Raw genomic sequence first — 26219 nt, 5'->3', positions numbered from 1 at the left:
GCAATAATCAACCGGTGTAACTGTATATTTGTCTTCTCTTATAATTCATTCACATCTAAGATACACTAATGCAGTGTTTCTCAACTATTTTTTTGCCTCACGTTCCACTTTGATTTTCCAAAAACCATGTGCACCACTGTGAATGGACAAAGTGTTTGCATTTAAAAATTCAAAAGAAATTTCAATTAAAGCTTTCCTGCAAGTTTTATTCACTTTTTACAAATTTACGTTCCATTCTTAAGTCTACACTCTTCCAAAATATTGCCATGGCCCACCTTTAGAAAAACTGCACCAAAGAAACATTAAATCAACCTCCAGTATCTTATAGATACTTTATTTTCTCGATTCCTGAAGGATGAAAGGTGAAATTATTCTATTATTATTTTATTCACATCTAAGATAGTCTGTAGAAATATCAAAACGACCAGTACTTAACTAATATTTTATCTACCCTCAGGATGGATGAAAGTTTTATAATTCTATTCGCTTTTTAGATGCATTATATTTATATTTAATCGATCATCAATACTTGATTAGTAATTTATTTTATTGATCCTGGAAAAATGAAAGGTCATGTTGACCTCGACGGAGTTTGAACTGAAAATTTAAAAGGCTGTAACGAAATAATATAAAGTCATAATTATCATCATATCGTTCAGTATTTACTACGTTTTATTATTTCAAAATATTGTTGTGTTAGTATTACGAAGCTAATTACGTATAAGACAAGCATGTGGTGGCTTCGCGTTCGATTCCTCTTCACGGCATTTTGGGCAGGTGTCTTTTTATCATAATCTCGGGTCAGTTAAAGCCTTATAAGTAAAATTTGATAGACGGAAATTATGTGGAAGTCCGTTGCAGGAACCATTCCTCTTCTTGGATGATGAACTTAAACAGCCACCCAGTTTTACACCATCGCCTTGCTCCTTGGGTGTCTTTAGCGAATCCATTCTATTGCAAGCATTTGGATTAGGTTTCTCTGTCTGGGTATAACTTCCTTCGCTCCCCTCCAAAACCCTAAAAAAGGGTGGTCGTTGCTGACTTTCCTCTTCCGACTTAGCTATTAAAAACTAAAGTTGGAGGGGGGGGGGGGGGGAAACCTGAACTAGTATGAAATGATTCGGTGAGGCTGTCGCGACAGAACAACTAGAGTTATCGTTCCTTAACACAGGCATCCTAGTTACGATATAAACTTTGCAAAACTTGCTTTATTCCCGATAAAAATTACCATAATACTTGATATAATGATGCTTATGTTTGACGATGGATTTTACTTGCTGGAAACTCACAGGTTAGTTGATTCCTTCTTGTTTTTTTACTTTATTTCAATGGGTTTGTAATTTGTCTACACACGAAAAGACGAACGATTTATAACTAACGCTAATGGTTTCTATGTAAACTACTAAAATATTCATGGACGTTTTGTCCACGAATCAGTTTCGATTTCCAGGTGTGTCTTGTTTGATATCCGTATCAGATGCCTTTAGGAACAGTTAGGGATCTTCTTTCTGCTTAAAACAACAGCCAACTCTCCCTCAAACCAAACTCTATCATCTTTAAAAAAGTTGAAGGCCGCATTTGAAAAAGTCGTCGAGACCTTATATTTCTGCTAAAAAAAAAAAAAAGAAAGAAATACGACATGGAATCTTGGTTTGTACACCTCTGATCATAAATGTACTCAACCAATATAAAGTACTAGTCAAGTACTGTGGTCAATTTATTATTCCTAAAAAAATTTCCAGATGAAAATAGAATTGTCTGTTCGGCGACCGCGCAAGAATCCTCTTTCTTTTATCGTGTGCTATGATCATATTGTTTTGCCGAGGGATTTTTAGGGAGTGCGTTAGACTTTCTGTACCAGCCAGTTTTTAAGTTTTAAATTTTGAAAGCCCCGAACTTCTTAACATGGTTATGGTTAAAATATTGGGGTGGGAATTGATAAAATAGAATAAATTTTTCATAACAAAATGATGAGTTTTTATTTTTTTATCAGAAACTTATTAAATTTTAGCTCCTTTGCAGACACAAACTTCATTCTAGATTCTAGATCAGTGGTTCTCAGCCTGGGGTCCGCGGACCCCTGGTGGTCCGCAAAGGTCGTACTGGGGTCCGTGAACTAAATTCAAAATTTCATATAAAGACATACATAAGGATAAGCATATTAAAAGGGGTCCTTGAGAAAACGCATTTAAATAAAAGCGTTGGGAATCACTGTTCTAGATGAATGTGTTTTGAGAGCTAAGTAAATACCCAGTTCCATTAATTTTTTTATTTACTTATTGAGTCTGGAAGAAGGGGCAGTGGCCACGACTCTTGTAGGCCCTCTTAGACTGCTGAATTTGATGTCATTAATGTTCCAGTTAAGCTAGTGGTTCTCAACCAGAGACCATATGACCCTTGGAGGGTTCATATAAGATATTTTTGTTAAAATGTAAGTGCAGTAAATTTCTTATACCTTTACAATACACCAAATATCTTCATAATTAAAAAAAATTTTTTTTTAGGCAATTCATAATAATACTTAATTCTAAAAATATCATGGGATTTTTTTAAACATTGAATGGCTATGAGGGTTCACCTGAGTAAGATAGGAATCAAAGGGGTCCATAAGCAAAAAATGGTTGAGAACCACTGGTTTAAACTCTTCAACACCTACAGGAAAGACAAGAGTGAAGAGAAAATTCTAGAGGATCAATACTCAGGGGAAGGACTGAATGTAAAAGCTAGTGTGAGAAAAGGGTAGTTAGACCTGGTTAGAGTGATGAAAGTGAGAAGACAAGTAGATCGGGGTACCTGAGTGATGGGGTAAAAGATCAGCCAGACCCAATGAATAGAGGTGATTATAGTAGTGATAGAAGAACGAGAGATACAAAACAGCTCTCCTGTGGGTTAGAGGTTACAGTGTGTCCATTACTGCTTGAATTCCATTTAATTGAGTTGCCCTTCACTGGATGTAGTCCAACATGTTTGTGTGTAACAGTAGCATTGTTCCAGATGCGATATCCACTTAAGCAATGTAGAGTGCCAGCAGTTGTTTGGAGCTAAAAATATTTTCTAGCCCTAAAGAGAAAAGCTGGTCTTTGAGATGTGGTCCTAACTCTGTTAAGGTATATTTTTGTCTTCAGAGATCTTTGATGATAGTGAGTGAGGCCCACTAACCCTAACCATCAGTTGAAGAGACAGTGAGGGTCTAGTTGAGTGCCATTCATATTCAGTGGAGGTAGCCATAACTACGATTTGGTGTCTCCCTCTCCCACCTATTTTGTTTCCTCATCATAATAATCCGTTCTACTAAAGGCACACAGCCTGAAATTTGTGAAGAAGGGGCTGGTCGATTACATCAACCCCAGTACTCCACTGGTGCTTATTTTTTTGACCCTAAAAGGATGAAAGGCAAAGTTCACCTTGGCAGAATTTGAACTCAGAACATAAAGACAAATGAAATGCCATGAAGCATTTTCCCCAGTGTGCTAACATTTCTGCCAGTTTGTTGTCTTATTATTTTTCTTCATAATAATAATAATAACGGCTTTTAAAGTGGTAAGCTGACAGAACCATTAGTATGCTGGGCAAAATGCTTAGTGGCATTTCATCTGTCTTTACATTCTGAGTTCAAATTCCTCTGAGGTTGACTTTGCCTTTCATCCTTTTGGGGACAATAAAATAAGTACCAGTTGAGCAGAGGTTGATTTAATTGACTTAACCCCACCCCTGAAATTGCTGGCCTTGTGCCAAAATTTGAAACCATTAATAATGGTTTTTGTAATGAAATTTTACTGTGGAGAAGAAATATGATGAGGTAATGAGCAGGGTGGCAAGTCTCACCCAGGAATGGGCTGAGAGAAAGCTATCTATGAAAGGCAGGGCAGAGATGGTAAACATCTACACTGCCTCCATCAACTATTACTCCTGATCGTTGAGCCTTGCCCCCGTTCATATCTGAACTACACTGCCACATTTAGTTGTTCATTCTTTTTCTCTTTTTTTTTTTGTGCGTGTGTGTAAAAGAAAACTTTCCACAGACCAAACACTCCATTTGCTGTCAACACTCACTGAGTAGACTACACGAAATTTGATACATTCTCAGTGGTGAAATGTGTCCCTTTGCCAGTGCTACCATAATAGAACTGTTCTAGCAAGAACTGTTGGTCAAATCTCTCCCCCCCCCCCTGTATATATATATATATATATATATATATATATATATATATATATATATATATATGCTTCTCTAACTTACCACCTTTTTCACATTTGCTATGTCTCTTATTCCCTCTTTAATCTCTTTCTGTCCTGTCTTTTATTTGCACATCTCTCTCTGATTATCACATTGCTTAATACACACAAATATGCACACATACAAATACACAAACTTGTGTTGTCTTCTTATAGTTAGTCGTCAAACATGTAAGTTACACACATGCTTTTTTTTTTCTGACTTTCTGCTTCTATCTCCTTTTCCTCCTTCTTTCTCCTCTTCTCCAGACTTTTCTCTACATATCTGATGGAGAGCTTTGCCTCAACTTTGTAACATTTTTTCTTTGAGCACCAAACTAATAACATTCACTGTGAATGTCCCATGGACTGTTGTTGTTTTTATATTTGAATTTGTTGTTTGTTATAGATTTGTGTATGAACGCGTGTGTGTTTGTGTGTGTATGTATTAACACCTTCATTAATCCAGAACTTTGAATAAAGGTATGTACTATATGCATTCATTTATTTTTTTTTTAAATTTGTTAGCCAAGACATTTGTGTGAGTGTTATGTGTGTATATGTACACGTACACACACATATGCATAAGCACATACATATGTGCATACACACACATGCACAAACATTTATATACTCATTACAAATTATTTCTATTTGAACAGAATAAATATGATTTAATATTCCAACAATGACAGGAACAAAAAGAAGTACCCTTTTACAAAGTAGCTGTGAGTATATATGCACATATATGTTTGCTTCTCTCTCTCTCTCTCTCTCTCTCTCTATGTATATATATATATATATACATATTGATCTATCATTGATTTTCCTTCATCAATTTGATGTTTTGTGCTTGTTATCTCTAAGTATTAGAAAATCAATTTGCAGTTGAACTGACAGAGTTTCAATCGAGTTAGCTCAGTATTCATTAATAATTTATATTACAGAAATAGAGAGTCAAAGTATATGTATTGTAGAATTTCATTTCATCTTTCTCGGTTTCATGTTGTAATCTTTATTGACTGAACTTTTACCTTTGGGACCAGTGAGGGAGTGGGCATTCACTAAAAGGAATAATACCAGTATAATAGTGAAATGAGACGGGAGAATGAAACTAGTGCTGGCCAGTGTCAGAAATATTAATTATAAGAAGTTTGTGAATGGGAATAGATTATTTTGTTTAGTCATGGATGGGTCATTTTGCCAATAAGAAACATCTGCCCTGGTTCTATTTCACTTCATTTATTATTATTAGTCAACTAAGATGGTAGCAAGCTGACAGAATTGTTAGCACACCAGACAAAATACTTAGCTGCATTTCTTCTAGTTTTACATTCTAAGTTCAAATGCTGCTGAGGTCAACTTTGCTTTTCATCCTTTCAGGGTTGATAGAATAAGTCCCAATTGAGTCCTGGGATTGATGTAATCAACTAGCTCCGTACCCCAAAATTTCAGGCTTGTGCCTATAGTAGAAAGGATTACTTTCAGTCAATTAGTTAACAATTTAACCAGTTAATTAATCAATTATTTGAGTAATCATTCAGTCAGTCAATTGTGACTATGATGAACCTAGTTGATTGATTGACTGACTGAATGATTAATCAAACAATCAATTAGTTAATTGGTTAAATTTTCTACTAGTTAACTAATAATAATAAAAGAAGTGAAATAAAATGAGTGCATGTGTTTACTATTGGCAGAATCCCCCCCCCCCCGCCAATACAACTAAGTCTATTTCAACACATGATTTCATATCAAGAATCTTGAAAACCAAATACAAAAGCAAAATGAATTATTTATGCCCAAAGAAAGAAGAGAAATCTAAAAATTTCAGATAGATTTCTTCATCAGAGATGAAATCTGAGGTTGGTTCAATTAACAACAGCTGCTCTTCTAGCAGAACTGAAAAGAAGTATTATGTCTATTACGAAATTGGTTTAACACCCACTGCAGAGTCTGCCTTTCCAGGAGGGCCTGCTATTCTGAATTGGGTTCACTATAGTGTCTAAGACTCTTCCCAAGTCATATAGACTCAGATCCTGGATAAGATACTGGTCTGTCACAGAGTTATTCATTTTTGCCAGCTGAGTATATTGCAGCAATGTGAAATGAGGTGTTTTGCTCAAGAACACAACACATCACCTGGTCAAGGAATCATAACCACAATCTTACGATCATGAGTCCAACACCCTAACCACTCAGCCACCTGCCTCCACACTACAAAGTCTACCATTCCAATATTAGCTTTAATCGCCCTCTACAGAGTCTACCATCCAAATTCCTCAATTCTAGTTAATTTCCATGTTTATTAGAAGTTTGATCTATGTTTTCAGGCAAAGGGTGTCAATGGACATACTTTAGACTTCATCACCTTAACATAGTTGAACCGTATAGATACCAACTCACCTGAGAAAACTCTTAGTCCTGATACAAACTTCCAGTTTTTAAGTGATCTGGATCAAAAACCTTCTGTCAAACATTTCTTGTTAATTTATTTCAAAAACACTAGCTTAATAATGGCAGAGTTATTCTACTAAATTCTTCATTAGTTTTAAAATGAATTGGAATGAAGGTAGTGTATTTCAGCAGAAATATGGTAAGAAAAAGGTTAACCAAGTTGACAACACTTTTTAGCTAGTATAATTTGCATAATTAGAAATGAAAATGAGCTAAAGAGAAATAATTCTAGTGGCTTCAGTTGCATGAATTTGGAGAAGTTTTAAAGAGAATATTATACTCTAATTAATTTATGTCTTCTGAGGAATAATTATTGCCAATGTAGACCATCATTAATTTGCTTGCCTTCTATAAACAGCAAATTAGCAGTCATTTGAACATTGAACAATATATGTTGTATTTTTTCTGGCTCTCTGTGGTTTGAGTTCAAATTCCACTGAGGTCAGTTTTGCTTTGCATCCTCTCAAGATCAATAAAATAATGAATAAATCCAGGGCAATGGATTGGCAGAATGGTTAAAGTGTCAGATGAGATGTTTTGCAATATTTGCCCATCTCCTTGTGTTCTGTGATCTTGGGTGGTAGATTTAATCCATCGCCTGGTTTAACATCACCACCCTGGTCCTTGGGTAGGGGGTGCCTTTCGTGGAGTTCATTCTGTTGCTAGCATTTGGCTCATACTTCTCCAGTTTAAGGATAACTTCCTTCTTTCAGCTTTCCTTCTGGGAGTCCAACATTGATTAGAACCAAGAATTGGTTGTCCTGACCAATGTTAGGAGGTCTTGTCTCAAAAGTTATGTCTCACTGGCCCTATCTCATCACTTTAGAGGCTTTATCTCAGTAGCCCTGTCTCTGAGGCCCTTTCTCAGAAGCTCTATCTCAGTGACCCTGTCTCAGACACCCTATCTCACCAGCCATCTCAAAAGCCATATGTCAGTGGTCCTGTCTTAGAAGCCCTGTCTCAGAGGTCCTGTCTCAGGGATCTTTTTCAGCAGCCCTGTCTCCAAGGTTCATCTCAGTAGCCCTTTCTTAGAAGCCTTGTCTCAGAGTCCCTGCTCTTCCCTTCCAAACTAAGCAGTAAAATAAGAAATTCCAGATTTATCCCCCAATATACCTTAAACACCTTTTACATTCTTGATGAAAACTATCTGCATTTATTAATTCTACTAAATGTGAAATCACAGAGTCCAGTAAAACTTTGGGATTTGTGTCAGAGCGAAAGGAAAAACATTTTCTCTCTGCCATTTGAAAGGTCAATCACAAAATATTAGATTCCTCCCTTTCCTACACACAATATACAAACTATTCAAAACTCATGTATTTCACTAATATGGGTTTATTCTTCATACCATTACAACTTTTATTGTTGCTTGTGGCTGATATTAGCTGTTCTTTCCTACTACAGTGCTATCACCAACATCAAGTAAGCTAACTTCCCAGTATATTGTGAAAAACAACCTGGCACACCATTATAGAATACTTCAGAATGTTTCATGTAAGTATTTGTCTTTGTTTTTTATCTTTTACTTGTTTCAGTCATTAGACTGCGGCCATGCTGGAGCATTGCCTTGAAGGATTTTTAGTCAAATGAATCAACCCCAGTACTTATTTTTGTTAATCCTGGTACTTATTCTATTGGTCTCTTTTTGCCGAACCGCTATGTTACAGGGACATAAACACACCAACACCGGTTTTCAAGTGGTACTGGGACATAAACGCAGATACAAAGGCACACACATAGATATATACATATATATATGATAGACTTCTTCCAGTTTTTGTTTACCAAATCTACTCACAAGGCTTTGGTTGGTCCAAGGCTATAGTAGAAGACACTTGCCCAAGGTGCCACACAGTGAAATGAACCCAGAACAATGTGGTTGGGAAGCAAGCTTCTTATTTCTTTATTGCCCACAAGGGGCTAAACATAGAGGGGACAAACAAGGACAGACAAAGTGATTAAGTCGATTACATTGACCCCAGTGCACACTGGTACTTAATTTATCAACCCCAAAAGGATGAAAGGGAAAGTCGACCTCGGTGGAATTTGAACTCAGAACGTAATGGCAGACACCCGGCGTGCTAACGTTTCTTCTATGCCTGTGCCTATGTCTGTCTCTCTTTGTTCTTTTTTGCTTTTTAGATCTGGTTTTTGTTGTGGTTTTTGTTGATTGCTTTTATCCCCAGGTCAACTCTGATCAAGCAAATTTATGGTCAAAGGGCTTCCAGTCTTTTTAGAGCTGTTTAGGAGTACTCTCCTTTCTTTGTAGAGGTATCTACGAATATATTATCTAATGTGCTTCTTCCCTTCCCAAGATGGATAAGGTTTGAGAGAAATTTGGCTGCTGTTTATGGCAGATAAAATGAAAATGTGAAAGCTCTTTCTCAAATGATATTTCAAACAGGAAAAGATTTATTTTTAAAAATTTTCTGTGTCTGTTGAAACCACAAATGGACAATGGACCATTCAAAAATGCTCATTGCTTTGACACATGTCTACAGTGATGAAATAAAATCACATCTTTAGTTTTCTTTCTTGTCAAGACACACTTCACTTTTTGTTTTTTTTCTTGTTTTTCTTGTTGTTGCTTTGTTTTTCCTTATACTTATCTTCCTTGTTTTGTTTTGGCTTTTTTATAGCCTGCATTGATAATTCCACCCCACAGTCACTACTTAAAAGCCAGAAAAGTAAGTTTTAACTTTACCTTATTTCAACACGTAATTCTGAACTTGATATCATTCTTCTTTCAGCTTCCGTCTGCCAAATTCACCCACTAGGCATTGGTCAGTCCAGGTCTAGAACAGCATTCACATGCCCAAGATGCTGTGCACTGGGACTGAACCCAAAACCACATGGTTGTAAAATGAACTTGTCACTGACACAGCTATGTGTATAACAAAATTGTGATTAACAAAGTTTTCAAGAAGCTCAAGCTTGGAGTTTCTAAACTAGACATGGACAATCTTTTTTTCACAAACTGATCAGTATGATATATTGCTCATCATTAGGCAGCCACAATACTAAAAATTTCGAGATAATTTTTCATTAAACGTGCCGTTCAGAAAGTTCTGTGGGCCATAGTTTGTTGCCTGTGACTGTTCAAACTCTTGGATTACATTTCTAAAATCCATGGCACACTTGGACACTCTTTGCTGGTAGACCTATTCTGTTGTCCAGTTTAACACTGCCACCTAAACCTTGGATATCTTTAGCAGCAGTCTTTCTGTTAACAAGTAGTTGGCTCAGGTCTTCTGTATCAAGACAACTTATTCCTTTCTCAGAATTATTTGCAATGCCCTCCCTCTTGTAACTAGCATTCTCCTACCTCAACTGCTCTACCAAGTTAGTTTTTTTAATCTAGCAGTGACTGTGGTATTTATATTATTTGTTGTTATTGTTATTACTGTTTTTTAAACCCCAAGTTGGTCCTAATCCAGCAGTGTTATGATCAAATACATTCCAGCCATGACCAGTCCATCTTTTATTTCATCTACTGTGTATCTATGGTCTACATTATCCAATGTGTATTTTTGTTATTGTTTTTTTTTTATGCCAGCAGGGTGTGATTTAGGGAAGATTTCAATGCAGTTTCTAGTAGGTTGATCAACCACATAAAGGCCCCATTGTTGATGTTGATGTTATTGTTGATGGTAATGTTGCTGTTGTTGATGTCTTTAATGATTTTTTGTTGTTATTGTTGCTGATGATATTGTCCTTGATATTGATATAGTTGATGATGATGACGATGACACCATTGTTCCTTCTCTTCCTTATTTTTCACAATTCTGTTTCAGTTCGGGACAGAAATAAGCATAAAAAGCGACCTGCTTCACATTCTTCAGGATGCAGCCTAACAAGATCCAGACCAGCCTCACAGACACAACAAGAGATGTACTATGGAAATACTTACAATTTACAAGAGGACTGGAAGGTTTGGTATACTTACTGCCTGCATTGTCTTCAAGTTGTTCCCATTTCATTTTTTAACATTACACGCATACACACTCACACACATTAAATGTGTGTGTAAATGTCGGCTAAGCCTCTTCTGATCTGAGGAACTAGATTTCCTTCCCATCTTATATAGATATATTTGGAAAATGAATATTTATTATATAAATGTATAATATAGGCATGGCTGTGTGGTAAGAAGCTTGCTGCCCAACCACATGGTTCCGGGGTCAGTTCCACTTCATAGCACCTTGGGCAAGTGTCTTCTACTATAGCCTCAAGCCAACCAAAGCCTTATGAGTGGATTTGGCAGACAGAAACTGAGAGAAGCCCATCGTGTATATATATGTATGTGCATTTGTGTTTTTCTTCCCTTCACTGCTTGACAATTAATGTTGGTGTGTTTGCATCCCTGTAACTTAGCAGTTCAGCAAAATAGACCAATACAATAAGTACTAGGCTTAAATAAACTCTGGGGTTGATTTGTTTGATTAAAACCCTTCACAGTAGTGCTCCAGCATGGCCGCAATCAAATGACTGAAACAAATAAAAAGAAAAATATAATCCATTATTGAAACATGTGTACGATGGCTATTTGGAACAATCCTTTTAAATAGTATACATATACAAGGTGCAGTGAATAAATTGTCATCTAAATTATGCAAAAATGAAAATAACACTGACGTCTCATTTTAACAGATATATTTACCAAAATTACATTAAAATATCTTGAAATACTAAAGAGTAAATTTATTCAATAAAACTGCCATTGGCTTCAACTTCGACCGCCAGACGACTTTGAAATCTCCTGTAACTCTTCTGGACAGTCTCCTTGTTTAAGTTAGTGAATGCTGCCATAATCCTTGCCTTCAGTTCACCTTTGGTGTTACAAGGTGTTTTGTTGGTCTCTTGCTCAATTGTGCCCGACACATAATAATCAAGGGGGTTGCAGTCTGGGGAGTTAGTTAGGCAGGTGTTAGGGGTAATGTGGTCACAGAAATTGTCTGACAGCCATGACTGGGTTCTCCTACTTGTGCGGCATGGTGCAAAGTCCTGTTGCCAGAAATAGGGTCTTCCAGTAGCCACCCTCTTGACCTAGGGCAGCACTACCTCCTCCAGGCACTAGAGGTCGTGTAGGAAGATGAATGAAGTCATAATGTCACCATCATTAGTGATCACTCCAAGCACCCTGATGTTGACTGGGTGTTTGAGTTTTATCACTCTCGGTACATATTTTGGAGACATGTCAAGTCAATAGTTGTTCTGTGTGTTCACCATCTGAACCTGACAGAAATTTTTCTTGTCTGAGAAAAACCAAGGCATGTTCGGTTGAAGGGGATGCTTGAGTTTGTTCAAAAGCTTCGTAGTGTGGTCTTTCCTCTTGTCCTTGATGGCTTGCCATAAAAATTGGCCCTTTCTCATCTTGTATGAGGAATACGGAATGTCTTCATGCACTATCTACCTGATAAGAAATTCAGATACTCCCATGTCCCTCGCAATGGACTTGATTGACTTTGAGGGATCGTTGTCAATCATGGCCTGGATCACACCAACAAATTCATTGACCTGTTTCAATGATTCTTTTTAGCAATGGCTTTGCTCTTATCCGAAAAAAATACAGGAGAGTCAGTTAATCATGATTTTATTCAACATATTCTCCTCTGAGATTCAGACACTTATTGCAGTGGTCCTTCAGTTTTTCTAAACCCAGTAAAAGAACTTGGCAGGCTGGGCCTCCAACCAGACCTTTCACAATACCCTTAAAGCTTGGATCTTTTCTGCATATTGAAATATTATTTGGACTGAAGATCTGGTTTGAATATTTGCAGCACCTTACGGTTTATACAAAAGGTACACAAGGACCTGGTTGTTTAGTGGGCCTATCAGTCAAAATTAGGTTTATACAAAAAGCAGTCATGGACTTGGATGTAGTTATTCAATAGGGTGGTTTCTATATACCACTGAAAATTTGGTATATACCAAAGATGCTCAAGAACCTGATGATGGCGTCAGACTAAGTGTGTTTTTATACCATTCAAAGTTAGATATATATAAACAAACAGACAATGAAATATATTGCAAGAGATTATTTGGTTAAAATGAATCACATTCAGTGTTTTATAAGTGCTCAAAATTGTTGATATTTTTCTTTTATATTTCCATCTTGCAGGAAGCTTTCAAAGATGTTGCTGATGATGATGAACTCTACCAAATTGTACGAGCTACTCTTGGAAGAAAACCTGATCATTCTTTCATGACTGATTATTATTCTGATGATGGTTCCAAAGATGGTTATTATGGGTTTAATCAAAGTTCTAGGCTTTCCAGCTATGACGATAGATATTCTGCATCTTCAAATTTCCCACCTTCTCGTCAGTCTCAAGCCTTCAGTTCTAGCAGCAGATCAATGAAAAACTCTAAGAAATCAAGCCATTTGCTAATGAAAGACAAACCAGGTGATGTCCTCCAAAGTCGGACGCATGTATTTACACAACCTGAAAAAGCATTCACACCTAGGATCCTGAAAACCAGTAAAAAGTCTCTGCTGAGTGAATGTAAATACTATAACCCTCCAAAGTTCCGCAAAAGCAAGGCAGAGAGTGAATCTCAGAAAGACAAAAAGGAAAAACTTTCAGACCAATCTGAAACTTCAAACTATCCTGATCCAGAATCTTTGACAGAATCAACATCCTACATCTCTTCACGATCATCTAAATCCCATTCTACCTTAGTTGAAGAACCAGTGCCTCAGTTAGACTTGTTACCAGATAAAGAAGGAAGAAGTGACAAAACTAAAGTCAAGAAACACACAAGAAATAACACTAAGGAGAATATCATATTGGAAAATGAAAACTCTGATTTAAAGAACACTACATTGAGTAGACATAAATCTAAATTGAATTCAACAGATAATGCCTTCAAAACTCAAAATTCGTCAAAAGCACCTTCAGATCTTTACCAATCCAATGCAACAAGCAGCCATCTCCAATCTCCAAAAGCATTAAATGAAATTAACAAAAGGTGATGGTTTAATTTATTTTATTTGGGAAATAATTATATATGTGTGTGTGTGTGTGTGTGTGTGTGTGTGTGTGTGTGTATATATATATATATATATATATGTGTGTGTGTGTGTATATATATATATATATATGTGTGTGTGTGTATATATATATATGTATGTATGTATGTATAGGAGTGATTGATTGATTGATTGACAGACAGATATTAATTAATTACTGGTTATGATACATAGAGAAATGTTGGAGAAATTATGAATGACATAAATTTATGCCATATGTTCCCTGTGTACATTTCACTATTGTAGTTTTTGTTCCAAGAGCAATTAGCAATTGGATGCTTCACCAAAGCATATCATCAGGAGAATGATTTATTGCATTATAATTACAAAAATCAACTGTCTGATATAGGGAACATATGATCCTACATGCACACACATATACAGGGTGTCCCAGAAAAATTTACCCATGTTGAAAACTCTTCATAAAGAATATAGGTTCAGGTAATATTATCTACATTTTACATATAGATTTGCATGTCTTTTGTTCATGTGCCTATTGTTTCATTCGTCTATAACAGGTTTGTAAACAAACATAGCGTCAAAAGCAAAATGTGACCAGGTTGTTGCTTTGAAGACAGCGGGAGTGGGTAACAAGGACTTAAAACAGTTGAATATGTGCCTTAAAACAGTGTTCAAGACCTAGAAACAATATATGGAGTCCGCTACTACCTCAAGCATGCCAATTCCTGGTAGGAAATGATCAATTCATACCAAACTGTTGAAACTATGAAGAAGCAAATGAACTGATATCCCCACAGGAATGCAAGAAAAACTGCAAAAGCTCTTGATATTTTGAAATTGTCAATGCACAGGGTTTTTAGAGAAGATTTAAAGTTAACTGCATACAAGAAACAATCCCTGTAGTTAATTTTAGCAGCTCCCAAGAAGAAACGGTTTGATATGGGTAAAACCATGTTAGCTGAGATGAAACATGCTGCTAACAAAGAGTTGATTTGGTCCAACGAGAAGATCTTCAGCATGGAAGCAGTTACCAACAGGTAGAATGATAGGCTTTATGCAGAGAATGCAGGAGACTTGCCCGAAGGTAGCAGGAGTCATTTACACTGTCAGATGCCAGCTTTAGTCATGGTGTGGGCCACAGTTGCATCTGATGGGTTCAAGCCTCCCTTGATCTTCATCGATGCTGAAATTTATGTGGAAATGTTGAATGAGAAAGTGTTACCCTGGGTCACAGAAGCCTTTGGTGACCATTACGTCTTCACTCAAGACAGAGCTCCGGCCCACACATCCATTTTGACACAGAGGTGGTGCAAAGAACATTTCAGGGACAAGACAATATGGTCTCCCTCAAGTCCAGACATCAATCCCATGGACTTTGCTATCTGGTCCATCTTAGAGAGTAACGTTTCTGCTCACTCCTGTTCAAATGTATCAGATCTGAAGAAAGCTCTTCTGTCTTCATGGGTCAAGTTGGATGAAGTGGTGGTATGGCACTCATGCAACTCAGGGTCCACTTGTTTGTAGGCTATGATCAAGATGAAAGGTGATCATTTTGAAATGTACTTACTGCAATGGATTGACAATTTACATTAGAACGTGTGTGCCAAATTTCATTAACCTACCTTAAGTTTATTTTGAATAATTAAGAAACATCAATGGGTAAATCTTTCTAGGACACCCTGTATATACTGTATGGTTTAAGGTGATGACTTCAATTTTATTTTGCTAGGAATATAATGTATACTATCTGATTAAATTTGTCTATTATCTAATGTGCTGCAATCATTAGCCAATGGCTGGGCCTCTATTGGTTGCTCTACTTACTAGGGTTAAATGGATTGGATTGTATCATATTCTATAGGGCTTTCCTATAGGTAGGTTATCTCCCTTGGCTAGGCAGCGCTCCATGTAGATAATTAAACTTCCGGAGGCTAACCCACGCCATTGTTATTGTTTTACGTCTTATCATGGATATAAAGCAGCTTGATGATTCAGCTATTGAAGTACTTACTGTGCCTGAGTTAAAGAAATATTTAAGATTATATGGACAGTATGTTACTGGAAGAAAGGCGGACTTGACTGAAAGGTTGAAAGGAATAAAAATTTTGTCGATGAAGAATGTCAACAAAGTAAATCCATTGGACGATAAGTCTGAAGTATCGGACGATACTTCAGACAGGAATAAGCAGAAGCTTATATCTCCTCTCGGTGAAGTATTGCCTGATCTAAAGATCTTTGTAAGTTGCCGAATTTCACAGATAATGACATAATTACCTCGTGCTACGGATGAAAGCAAAGCAACAGTTAAGGAGTGGCATATTTTACCACGACAGACACGTACACAGCATCGAATACCACGATGTGAGTGAAAGCTGCTCTCACTGTATTGTCCGGTGTCTGGTAATCCCTTCAATACCGACATCAAACCAAAAAAAGAATCCTGACCACAGAGTGTGGGTAATTATGTCAAAGGTCACTGGCAATGTGCATTCAGCTGATTGCAACTGTTAAAGCAAGTCACTGAGCATGCGTACATGTCATACGGGAGAGTTCCAATCAGGGGTGGATAACACCTTATAGGAAAGCCCTATACCTATTTGCCTTATCAACAGAGATTAAGTGATTACATTACCTTCTAAATCTTTTTAAGGTGTATCACAACCTCATAAGTACATACTCTGCCTGTAGTTCATGACACTTCTTCATCTCAAGACAATAAGGTAGCCTCTGTTAAGTCACTTGATTTGCTAGTCATTTAATCTGCTAGAAATGGCAGTCTTATCTCTCAAATCACACACTGTGGTTTTTAAAAAAGAGGACCTTTTGGGTAATTTAGTCCAACATTATATTATACATATTAGAAAATACATATTAGTGGCAGAGGTGTTATCAATACTGAGAGGTAAGCATGCACTTTGCAGGGAAAGCCAATATGAGAGTATCTCATGGTATCTACTGCAGTGTAGTTTGTTCTAACAGAACATCCACGTGTAAGTGGGGATAAAAATTACCTCTCATATTAATACTGCTACTGTTGCTAATATATATTTTTTAACAAGCTCACTGGCTAACTGCGACACCAGCGCCTGTTCTGGCACTGTTTTTCTATTTATTGCTGGCGGGGAGATGAGTTGTAGCTATCTCTGACAGTTGAACATCCATCATTGATAAGACCAAGGGACATTGAAATCACATGATCTGGTGGTCTCAGTGCTGGAGGTGGCAGGGGCTTATCTCCCTGCTAATGACATAGACAAGAGTACATTTTGCACCAAAAACCTATATGTAAGTTTCTCTCATGTTATCTACCGCAGTAAAATTTGTTCTAACAGAACATTGGGATTTAAGTGGGGATAAATATTGCATTATATTTGAAACAAAAAAAAATATGCAGTAGTCATGATTGGAAAGCCTCTAATCTACTTCATCTGAGTCTTAACAACAAGCTCATAGATGTCACCACCTTCTTTGGGTTTATTTTACAACTGTCCATTCTTCTCTGCACTAGCAAGACATTTATCACCCCTGCCTAATCCCACACAATGCACCTTTCTTTCTTCTTCTCATTACCACCCAGTCAATGTCTTTTATTACCCACAAATCACTTTTACCCAATCCGTCTTACCTGTAACTGAAGTGCCTCCCCTTGCTCCTTCTCTGCTCACATTTTCCCCTGAAACACTGACCCACTAAAACTTTAAATTAAACATTAACTTCAGTGGTCTGAGTGAACTCAGAAAGTGATAGCACATCTAAGTTATTGTTGTTGCTGGTTAGCCTTCACATATTCTAACTGACTGTTTCATCTTTTTACCTCACTAGTATAAGTAATGAAATGTGACTCATCAGTCTGAAGGTTAACAACAACTGTATGACTCACCAAGACCTACCTTTATGCTTCTTTTGCATTACCTTCTTCTAAACTGATATAATCAGATTGTTTCCAAGTTAAATAACATATTCATCACTATGTAACCAGCTCTTTCAGTTAAATAGCCAGTTCTTTACTGGTTATGTAACTTTCTGTTTCACTATGTAACTAGCTCTTTCAGTTGAATAACCAGTTCTCTACAAGTTATTGAACTGATGATGCAGCTATCTTTTTCAGCTCGGTAGCCTATTTTTTACCATGTAACCAGCTCTTTCGGTTAAGTAGCCAGTTCATTACTAGTTACTGGCTATGTCACTAGCTGTTTCAGTTAAATAGCCTATTCTTTACTGTGTAGCTGATTCTTTCAGATAAATAGCCTGTTCTTTATTATTTACATAATTTATTTACAGTTCCTTCAATTAAATAACCAGTTCTTTACTTTGTAACCTGTTGTTTTCTGCATTTACTGATATGTTATTAATGACCTATTTTCCATATATTAGCAATATAAACAATATCCTTTTGTGTGTGTTTGTGTCTTCCAGCAGTGAATGTGAATATATCAACTTCATGAAACATGTCACAGAAGATATCTTACTCAAAGGTTTATTCACAAACAGGTAAAGTAACAACTCCAAGATCTGGTTCCAAGTTCCTTTGCAATTGGGCTTGTAGGGTATGAATAGATGAGTGGATCAGATAGGGGATGATCCACCGAGAAGTCAGTGGTTTATACCATCATCTTCAATGTTTTAACATCTACTTTTCCATGTTTGTGTGGGTCAGACAGAATTTGTTGAGGTAAGTTTTCTACAGCTTGATGCCCTTCCTGTCACTAACCCTCACCTGTTTCCCAACAAGGTAACATTTACCCATGGCCAGATATGTTTTCATTGAAGGTTGGAAACAAATGACACTGTTTGGACAATTGCGACACTCATTTTGCAACCATGATGCAACATCAAGACAAGGTAACAAACACACACACACACATATGTGCATGCACATGACAGGCTTCTTTTAGTTTCTCTCTGCCAAATCCACAGCCTAGGTTGTCATGCAGTGGGATTGAACCTGAAACTGAGGTGGGAGCTTCATTGAAAGAGATCTTCACCTCAAAAGGCAAGGAATGATATTAGCATGGGATTAAAGAACTGGCAGAAATTTGGCTTCAGACAGTGTAACACAATGGACTCTACTTTGAATGCTTGTCTGCTTTTGTTGTATTTTGACAAATAAAGCAAATATGTTACCAAAATATTGCAAAATATATACATGTTTGTGTGTGTGTGTGTGTGTGTGTGTGTGTGTGTGTGTGTGTGTGTATGTTGGTGTTACCGTGTCTTGATATTGCATGGTTGTTGTAAAATGAATGTAATTGTCATACAAGCTGTGTCACTCATTTCCAATGTTCTATGAAAATATGTCTCGGCATGGGATGGGCGACAAGAAGGACATCTGGTGAAAGTAAGTCTTCTTCAATAAACTCTACCCAACCCTTGCAAGCATGGAAAAGTGGACATTAAAATGATGATGAAGATGACAACGATGATGACCAGGACCACGACAATGATGACAACCACGATGACAATGGTGGTGTTGGTGGTGGTGAAGAAGAAAATGATACACACTCACTCAAGATGCTGACTTGACCACTACACCATGTGTTTGAAAAACAATTTAGTTGATCACGTGTCTATGCTAGCACCTACATGTACTTCATTACCATCATGAACTACCAACACCCCCTGTCATTATCATCATCATTGTTTTCATCAGTTGGCATAAGAAAAGAGAATTATTATTTTTCGGTTTTAAATTAGATAATTCAGAGAAGCCATCCACACTATCTACATAATTTTTACCTTTACTTAGTGTTTTGTTTCATCATTACTTCATCAAGCTCAAAGAAGACTGTGCTGATGAGGTAAGAATAAGGCTAAAACATGTTTGGAGTTATCTCTGAAACTTATTGTAAAAAAAATTAAAACAGTACTGTTCATTGATATTATTTATATTTTGTCATTTTTTTTTTTTTTCCAGTATTTTCTGTATTAGATATGTTAACAGTAACTTACCTGTGTATGTATGGCTTAAGTATCCACTTTTCCATTTTAATTTACTTTAAAGGGCAATTCAACAAGTTTTTGAATTCCACATTATGAAGCATAGAGGCAAGCTTGATGAAGTAAGTACTATCGTCATCAGTATCATTATTTAACATCCATTTTTCCATGCTTGCATGGATCAGGCAGAATTTCTAAGGCTGGATGCCCTTCTTGTTGCCAACCCTCACCTCTTTCCCCCCAATGACTAGACAAGTATTCACCAAAAATTGGAAACAAACAACCCTGCTTCTATGACAGTGATACTTGTTTACAACTATCACATGATGTCAAGACAAGGAAACACACACATTCATATACAATAAGCTTCATATAGTTTCCATCTAATTCATTCATTCACAAGCTATTGGTTGATCCAGAGCTGTAGTAGGCAGCCACTTGCCCGAGATGTGGCACAGTGGCCCTGAATCCAAAACACATACATACATAGATGTACACACACACACATATATATATATATATATATATATATGTACACAGAGTGTGAGGAATATTTGAGGACCCATTTGGTAATTTGATAAAACAACTCTAATCTAGCTAAAGTCAAATATATTTTAATAAAAAATGTTTGCACGTGTTCTTCATGAGCTTTGTTAATAAGATTATTCTATGAATCTGCTTTCAGTTTCATTAGATATTGACTAGACAGACATAATCTTTACATCTTAACTAGATCGCTGTGACCTGTAGATATCAATTATATAAAAACCTGTCATTAAATATAACTGGAGGTTGGATGGCTATTTCAGCATACTCATTTAACCATTCAAAGCAGCCATATCTGACCAAAATAGTCTACCTGTTTTATCTTCAAATCAGCTTGATCTAGCCTCTTACATGTACCCTACAATGTCATTCTAAAAATAAACAATCACCTCATTGAAATGAGATAAGTACATGATAAATTCAAAACAATGTGAATAAATAAGCATTACATTTGACAGAGTAGTCTGAATGCTAAAGAGTTAAGGTTTAAATGCTGTGTTGATAATGATGTTTTGCTAATTGTAACTCCTTGAAATATTTGTCTTTCAGGAGAAAATGAGGAGAATGCTAATGAATTTTCTTCAGGATATTGGTATTAAGCCTGAAAGGGATGCTACATTTAATGGAAATACATCTACTTCAAATGAACTGAACAATTTTCCTAGCTATTCTGGTCTTAATTTATCTGAAAATCTCTCCAAAAGTATATCTTTGATTAATAAATCAGAAGAATGCCATCAGAAGAACTTGGAAAAATTGATGGCATCCATGTCAGATTTTAATGTTAGCGAAACGGAAGAAGAAAATTTAGTGAAAGAAAATCCTCAGCCTGAAGTATCTCTTGCTAGAAAACAGAGACATCAGTCTTCGCATTCCAAACAAAGAAATGATATAAGTATAGTGATTGCAAACCACACGGATGAAGATACAGAAGTAAACAAGTTCACTTGTGATGAAAAACAAATATCTGATCCAAATGGTGATAAGATAAACTTTACAAAAGATTGTGATAACAAACAGAACAATAAACCTGTACCACGACCTCGACGAAAGAACTCCTCACCGAATGTATTGCAAGAATCAGCACATGTGAAAGTCATGACATCCATTGTGAAAACTTTAGATCCTGATATATTTTGTGAAAAAGCAGCTGGAGATAGTATAGTTTCAAAGGATTCATTTCAAGAAGATACAGCACCAGTAGACATTTCTTTGAAACCTGCGAATTATGTTTCAGAAATGAAGACATCAGAACCAGTTAAAACTACAAACCATTTGACCATGTCCAATAATAGTTCAAACATGATGAACTTGGCTTCTGACAAATCTGATAGGAAATCACAATTAGAGCCAAATTCTGTCTGTTCAGAGTCTTCACCTAATCATGAACCCACAGCAAACCCCTCCCAAATTAACCAGTCTCCAGATTCACCAGTTAACAACCAGTCTGATAATCAAGTTGATGAACAGAATGATTATGATGAAGATAACTTTGATAGTGTTGACAGTGATAGTGATTTCTAAACTGTATATGATTGTGATACCTGATATACTTTTTTACTGACTCCACTCATTGAACTGTGGCCAAGCTGGACAACTGCCTTTGAGGGTAGAGTTGATTATAACTGCTTAGTATTTGTACACTGGATATTTATTTTATTGTCATCAGAATGAGGGAAAGTAAAATTGACCTGGGTACAGTTTGAACACAGAACTTAAATGGACATAATCAAATACCACAAGGTATTTTTCTCTCTAAGTGTGATAATTTTTGTTATTTAGTGTACCACTATAGTAATATATTGTATTTTGAGTGTAACAAGAAATTCTCCAATTTTTCCATCAGATGTTTTCCAAATATGTTGGGATGGGTTGACAATGTCAAAATCTAAAATTAACTTCTTGAATGTGATATTATCTGGAATTGTCAGTTACTATTACCTCATAATAAATAGTGTACTTGTTATTTTTTGTTTTGTTATCCTTGCTACACACACGCGCACATGCACACACACACACACACAAATTCTTGACCAAGATAATATTTTAAAAATAGGTGATAATCTCTTTGTTAGAAATTCAAGCAAATATGTTTGTGTGTCATCATCATCATCATTTAATGTCCATTTTTCATGCCTGAATGGGTTGGACAGTTTGACAGGAGCTACCCAGGCTCCAAGTCTGTTTTGGCATGGTTTCTATGACTGGATGTCCTTCCTAATGCCAACCACTTTACAGAGTGTTCTGGGTTCTTTTACACAGCACTGGCACAGGTGCTTTTATGTGACACAGACATGGTTGCTTTTTACATAGCATCAGCATCCATGAGCCTGCATGATTAGGAACACTCAGTTAAAGAGGGGACGTACCTGTATGCAAGGACAACCATATATTTACTTAGCTTAACATGTCTTCTCAAGCACAGCAAACCAGAAGTCTCCATCCCCTGTCGTCCCCTCTGTGAGGCCCAATATCTGAAGATCCTTTCTTACTACTACATCCTACATCTTCCTGGGTCTACCCCTTCCACACGTTCTCGCCACAATTAGAGCTCGGCACTTTTGATGCAACTGTCTTCATTTGTATCCATTACATGACCATACCACTACAGTTTACTCTCTTGCACATTACACCTGATGCCTCACATACCCAGTTTTTCTCTCAAACATGTACACTGACATTACCCATCCAGTGGAGCATACTGGCTTTATTTCTTTCAAGCCTTTGCATGTCCTCAGCAGTCACAGCACATGTTTCATTGCCATGTAGCATGGCTGTTCATACACAGGCATCATACAATCTGTCTTTCACTCTGAGGGAGAGGCCCTTCATTGCTAACAGTGGTAGTAACTCTCTGAACTTTGCCCAGCCTATTCTTATTCTAGTGATTATGCTTTCAGAACAACTTCCACCACAATATCCCACCACTTCTGCTTATGTTATTTTTGGTCCTCCTCTTCCACAGTCTCCTTCCATCTTGGACAAGTTTCTTCAATGATAACCTTGGATCAATCAAAGCCTTTTGAGTGAAGTTTATTACACAGAATCTGTTGGAAGATACCATTCCAGTTGTTGGGTTGTAGATTTAATCTGTCATCCACCTTAATTCCACTGCCTGGCCCTTGGTTGCCTTTAATGTAATCCATTCACATACAAACACAGACGCATGCGCATATAAGGATACACATCATAGAAGAAGAGAATGGAATAAACAGACAAGAACACACAAGAAGACAGAAAGTGTTGCTGAGGAGATCACAGATGTGTGACGAAAGATTTCCAGACAATGGACATGAGTTAGAATAAGAACGGTAATAAACAAGTGAAGAACGAATATATAGTGTGTGTGTGTTTATTTAGCAAAAAAAATGACCATCCAAAAATACAACACTATCTGTTTCAACACACAACTTCACATCAGGAATCTTGCAACACAAATTCATAAACATATATATAGATATATATGTACGACAGGCATCTTTCAGTTTCCATCTACCAAATCCACTCACAAGGCTTTGGTCGGCCCGAGACTACAGTAGAAGATATTTGCCCAAGATGCCATGCAGTGGGACTGTACCTGGGAACAATGTGGTTGGGAAGCAAACTTCTTACCACACAGCAGCACCTGTGCCCATAAATGTGCGTGTGTGTGTGTGTGTGAGCACGTGCGCATGCACCTCATATGTGCGTGTGTTTGTGTGTGTGCTATGTACCTAGTGGTTTCAATTCCTAGACTGAGCAGTACATTGTGATTTTGAAAAAAACACTTCATTTCACGTTGCTCTGTGATGATTTTGACATTTGACATGTATCACACTTGTGCACCTGTGCTGGCAATGTCAGTTTGATGGAGGGAATGATCTTATGGGAATACATACATTTGATTACTATAAACAAGTCATCTATGTGGTTGTTCAATAAAAAAAAAAGCAGAATCTACATCTTTTATCTAATGATGGGAGAGTTCATAATGTTTATATATATGTATCTATGTATGTATAGGTGTGCATATATATATATATATATATATATATATATATATATATATATGCATATTTATGCTATATATATATGCATATTTATATACATATATATATAAAAATTCAAATTACGATAAACGTAAATAAACAAACGAAGTTTGCTTTTAGAAGCGTTGAGATGTCTTAGAAAGTTATATATATATATATATATATATATATATATGTAGTGGCTTCATGCAGGCATAGCATGGATTCGATCCTCAATCGCCAAATTTCACGTAACAATACAACGGACTTTCCCCATAAAGAAACATTAAGTTGACAACAGTTACACTTGCCAGATGCCTTCGCTTAGCAGAATAATGTCTTCATCACTTGAGCCTTCTAACCTCTTCTAGGCCACCAGATGCTGGAATGGAGATAACAGACCTCCAATGAAATCTATTGTTCTCAACAATATGTCTATTCTTCTGGCTGGTTTTGGATAGTTATAAAAACAAGAACTCCATAACCCAAAGCAGTTAGTGAGAGCAACTGACAGAGAGGTGGCTGACCGGCTCAAGCAAAATGCTGTCTTGACTGTCGTAACTTCACAGAGTGACAACTATGGAATTGGCCAATGTAGAAGCTATCTCATCCCACCACTCTCACTTTCACAAACTCACTTTCTTTTCTCTGGAACATTACCATATCTCTCTATATATACTACTATGAGATCGTGTACATACGTACTGGCCGAAATCAACTCTTTTTGCCTCACATGCTTTTCTATTTACTGATTATACATACCAACCCGTCGTGGTTTTGAATATATACAAAGTAATGGTAAATAAACATTTCTTTAGAACTTTGACCACTGTTCTTCCTTCACCTCACAAATGGCAAACAACAAATAATTACCGTTACACACACACACACATCTATATATATATATATATATATATAATATTAGTTATAGAATAAAAACGCTGGGTTAACGACTCAACATATCACACCCCCTCAATGAACATATATAAGAGATACAACATAATCCATCAAACTTAAGGAATAAAAAGATATAAGAATAACGTAAGAAAATAAAATAAATAAAAGAATAAGAAATATATAAGAAGATGCAAGAAATAGAACATATAATATAAAATTTTATACACGAATATATTATTTCAACCTATAACATACAAATAGCATGGGTTGGACGATTTGACTGAGGACTGGTGAAACCGGATGGCAACACCAAGCTCCAATCTAATTTGGCAGAGTTTCTACAGCTGGATGCCCTTCCTAACGCCAACCACTCAGAGAGTGTAGATATATATATATCATCATCATCGTTTAACACCTGTTTTCCATGCTAGCATGGGTTGGACGGTTCAACTAGGGTCTGGGAAGCCAGGAGGCTGCACCAGGCTCCAGTCTGATCTGGCAGTGTTTCTACAGCTGGATGTCCTTCCTAACGCCAACCACTCCTTCAGTGTAGTTCAACAGCTCCGTGAGTGTTATATATATATATATATATATAATTTATTTATATATATGTTATATATATTTATTTATATATATGTTATATATATATTTATTTATATATATGTTATATATATCTATTTATATATATGTTATATATATCTATTTATATATATGTTATATATATCTATTTATATATATGTTATATATATTTATTTATATATATGTTATATATATTTATTTATATATATGTTATATATATTTATTTATATATATGTTATATATATTTATTTATATATATGTTATATATATTTATTTATATATATGTTATATATATCTATTTATATATATGTTATATATATTTATTTATATATATGTTATATATATCTATTTATATATATGTTATATATATTTATTTATATATATGTTATATATATTTATTTATATATATGTTATATATATTTATTTATATATATGTTATATATATTTATTTATATATATGTTGCATATATTTATTTATATATATGTTGTATATATTTATTTATATATATGTTATATATATTTATTTATATATATGTTATATATATCTATTTATATATATGTTATATATATCTATTTATATATATGTT

At 36.0% G+C, this 26219-nt stretch overlaps 1 protein-coding gene across 1 annotated transcript; it reads left to right on the top strand.

The window, feature by feature from the left end:
* Positions 1-26: 26 nt before the first annotated feature.
* LOC106867911 (uncharacterized) lies at positions 27-22115 on the top strand. The gene is made up of 9 exons (XM_014912980.3): positions 27-1291; positions 4878-4943; positions 8077-8166; positions 9312-9359; positions 10467-10603; positions 12794-13644; positions 18083-18157; positions 19668-19725; positions 20699-22115. Exons 2-9 carry the CDS (start codon positions 4904-4906, stop codon positions 21671-21673), a joined length of 2274 nt encoding a protein of 757 aa, XP_014768466.2. The 5' UTR covers positions 27-1291; positions 4878-4903; the 3' UTR covers positions 21674-22115.
* The last annotated feature ends 4104 nt before the right edge of the window (positions 22116-26219 follow it).

Source organism: Octopus bimaculoides, chromosome 11 (assembly GCF_046866305.1).
Source record: "Octopus bimaculoides isolate indiv1 chromosome 11, ASM4686630v1, whole genome shotgun sequence".
NCBI classification, from domain to species: Eukaryota; Metazoa; Mollusca; class Cephalopoda; order Octopoda; family Octopodidae; genus Octopus; species Octopus bimaculoides.
Note: the sequence above shows the minus strand (reverse complement) of the source record. Positions and strands in the feature narration are given on the sequence as shown.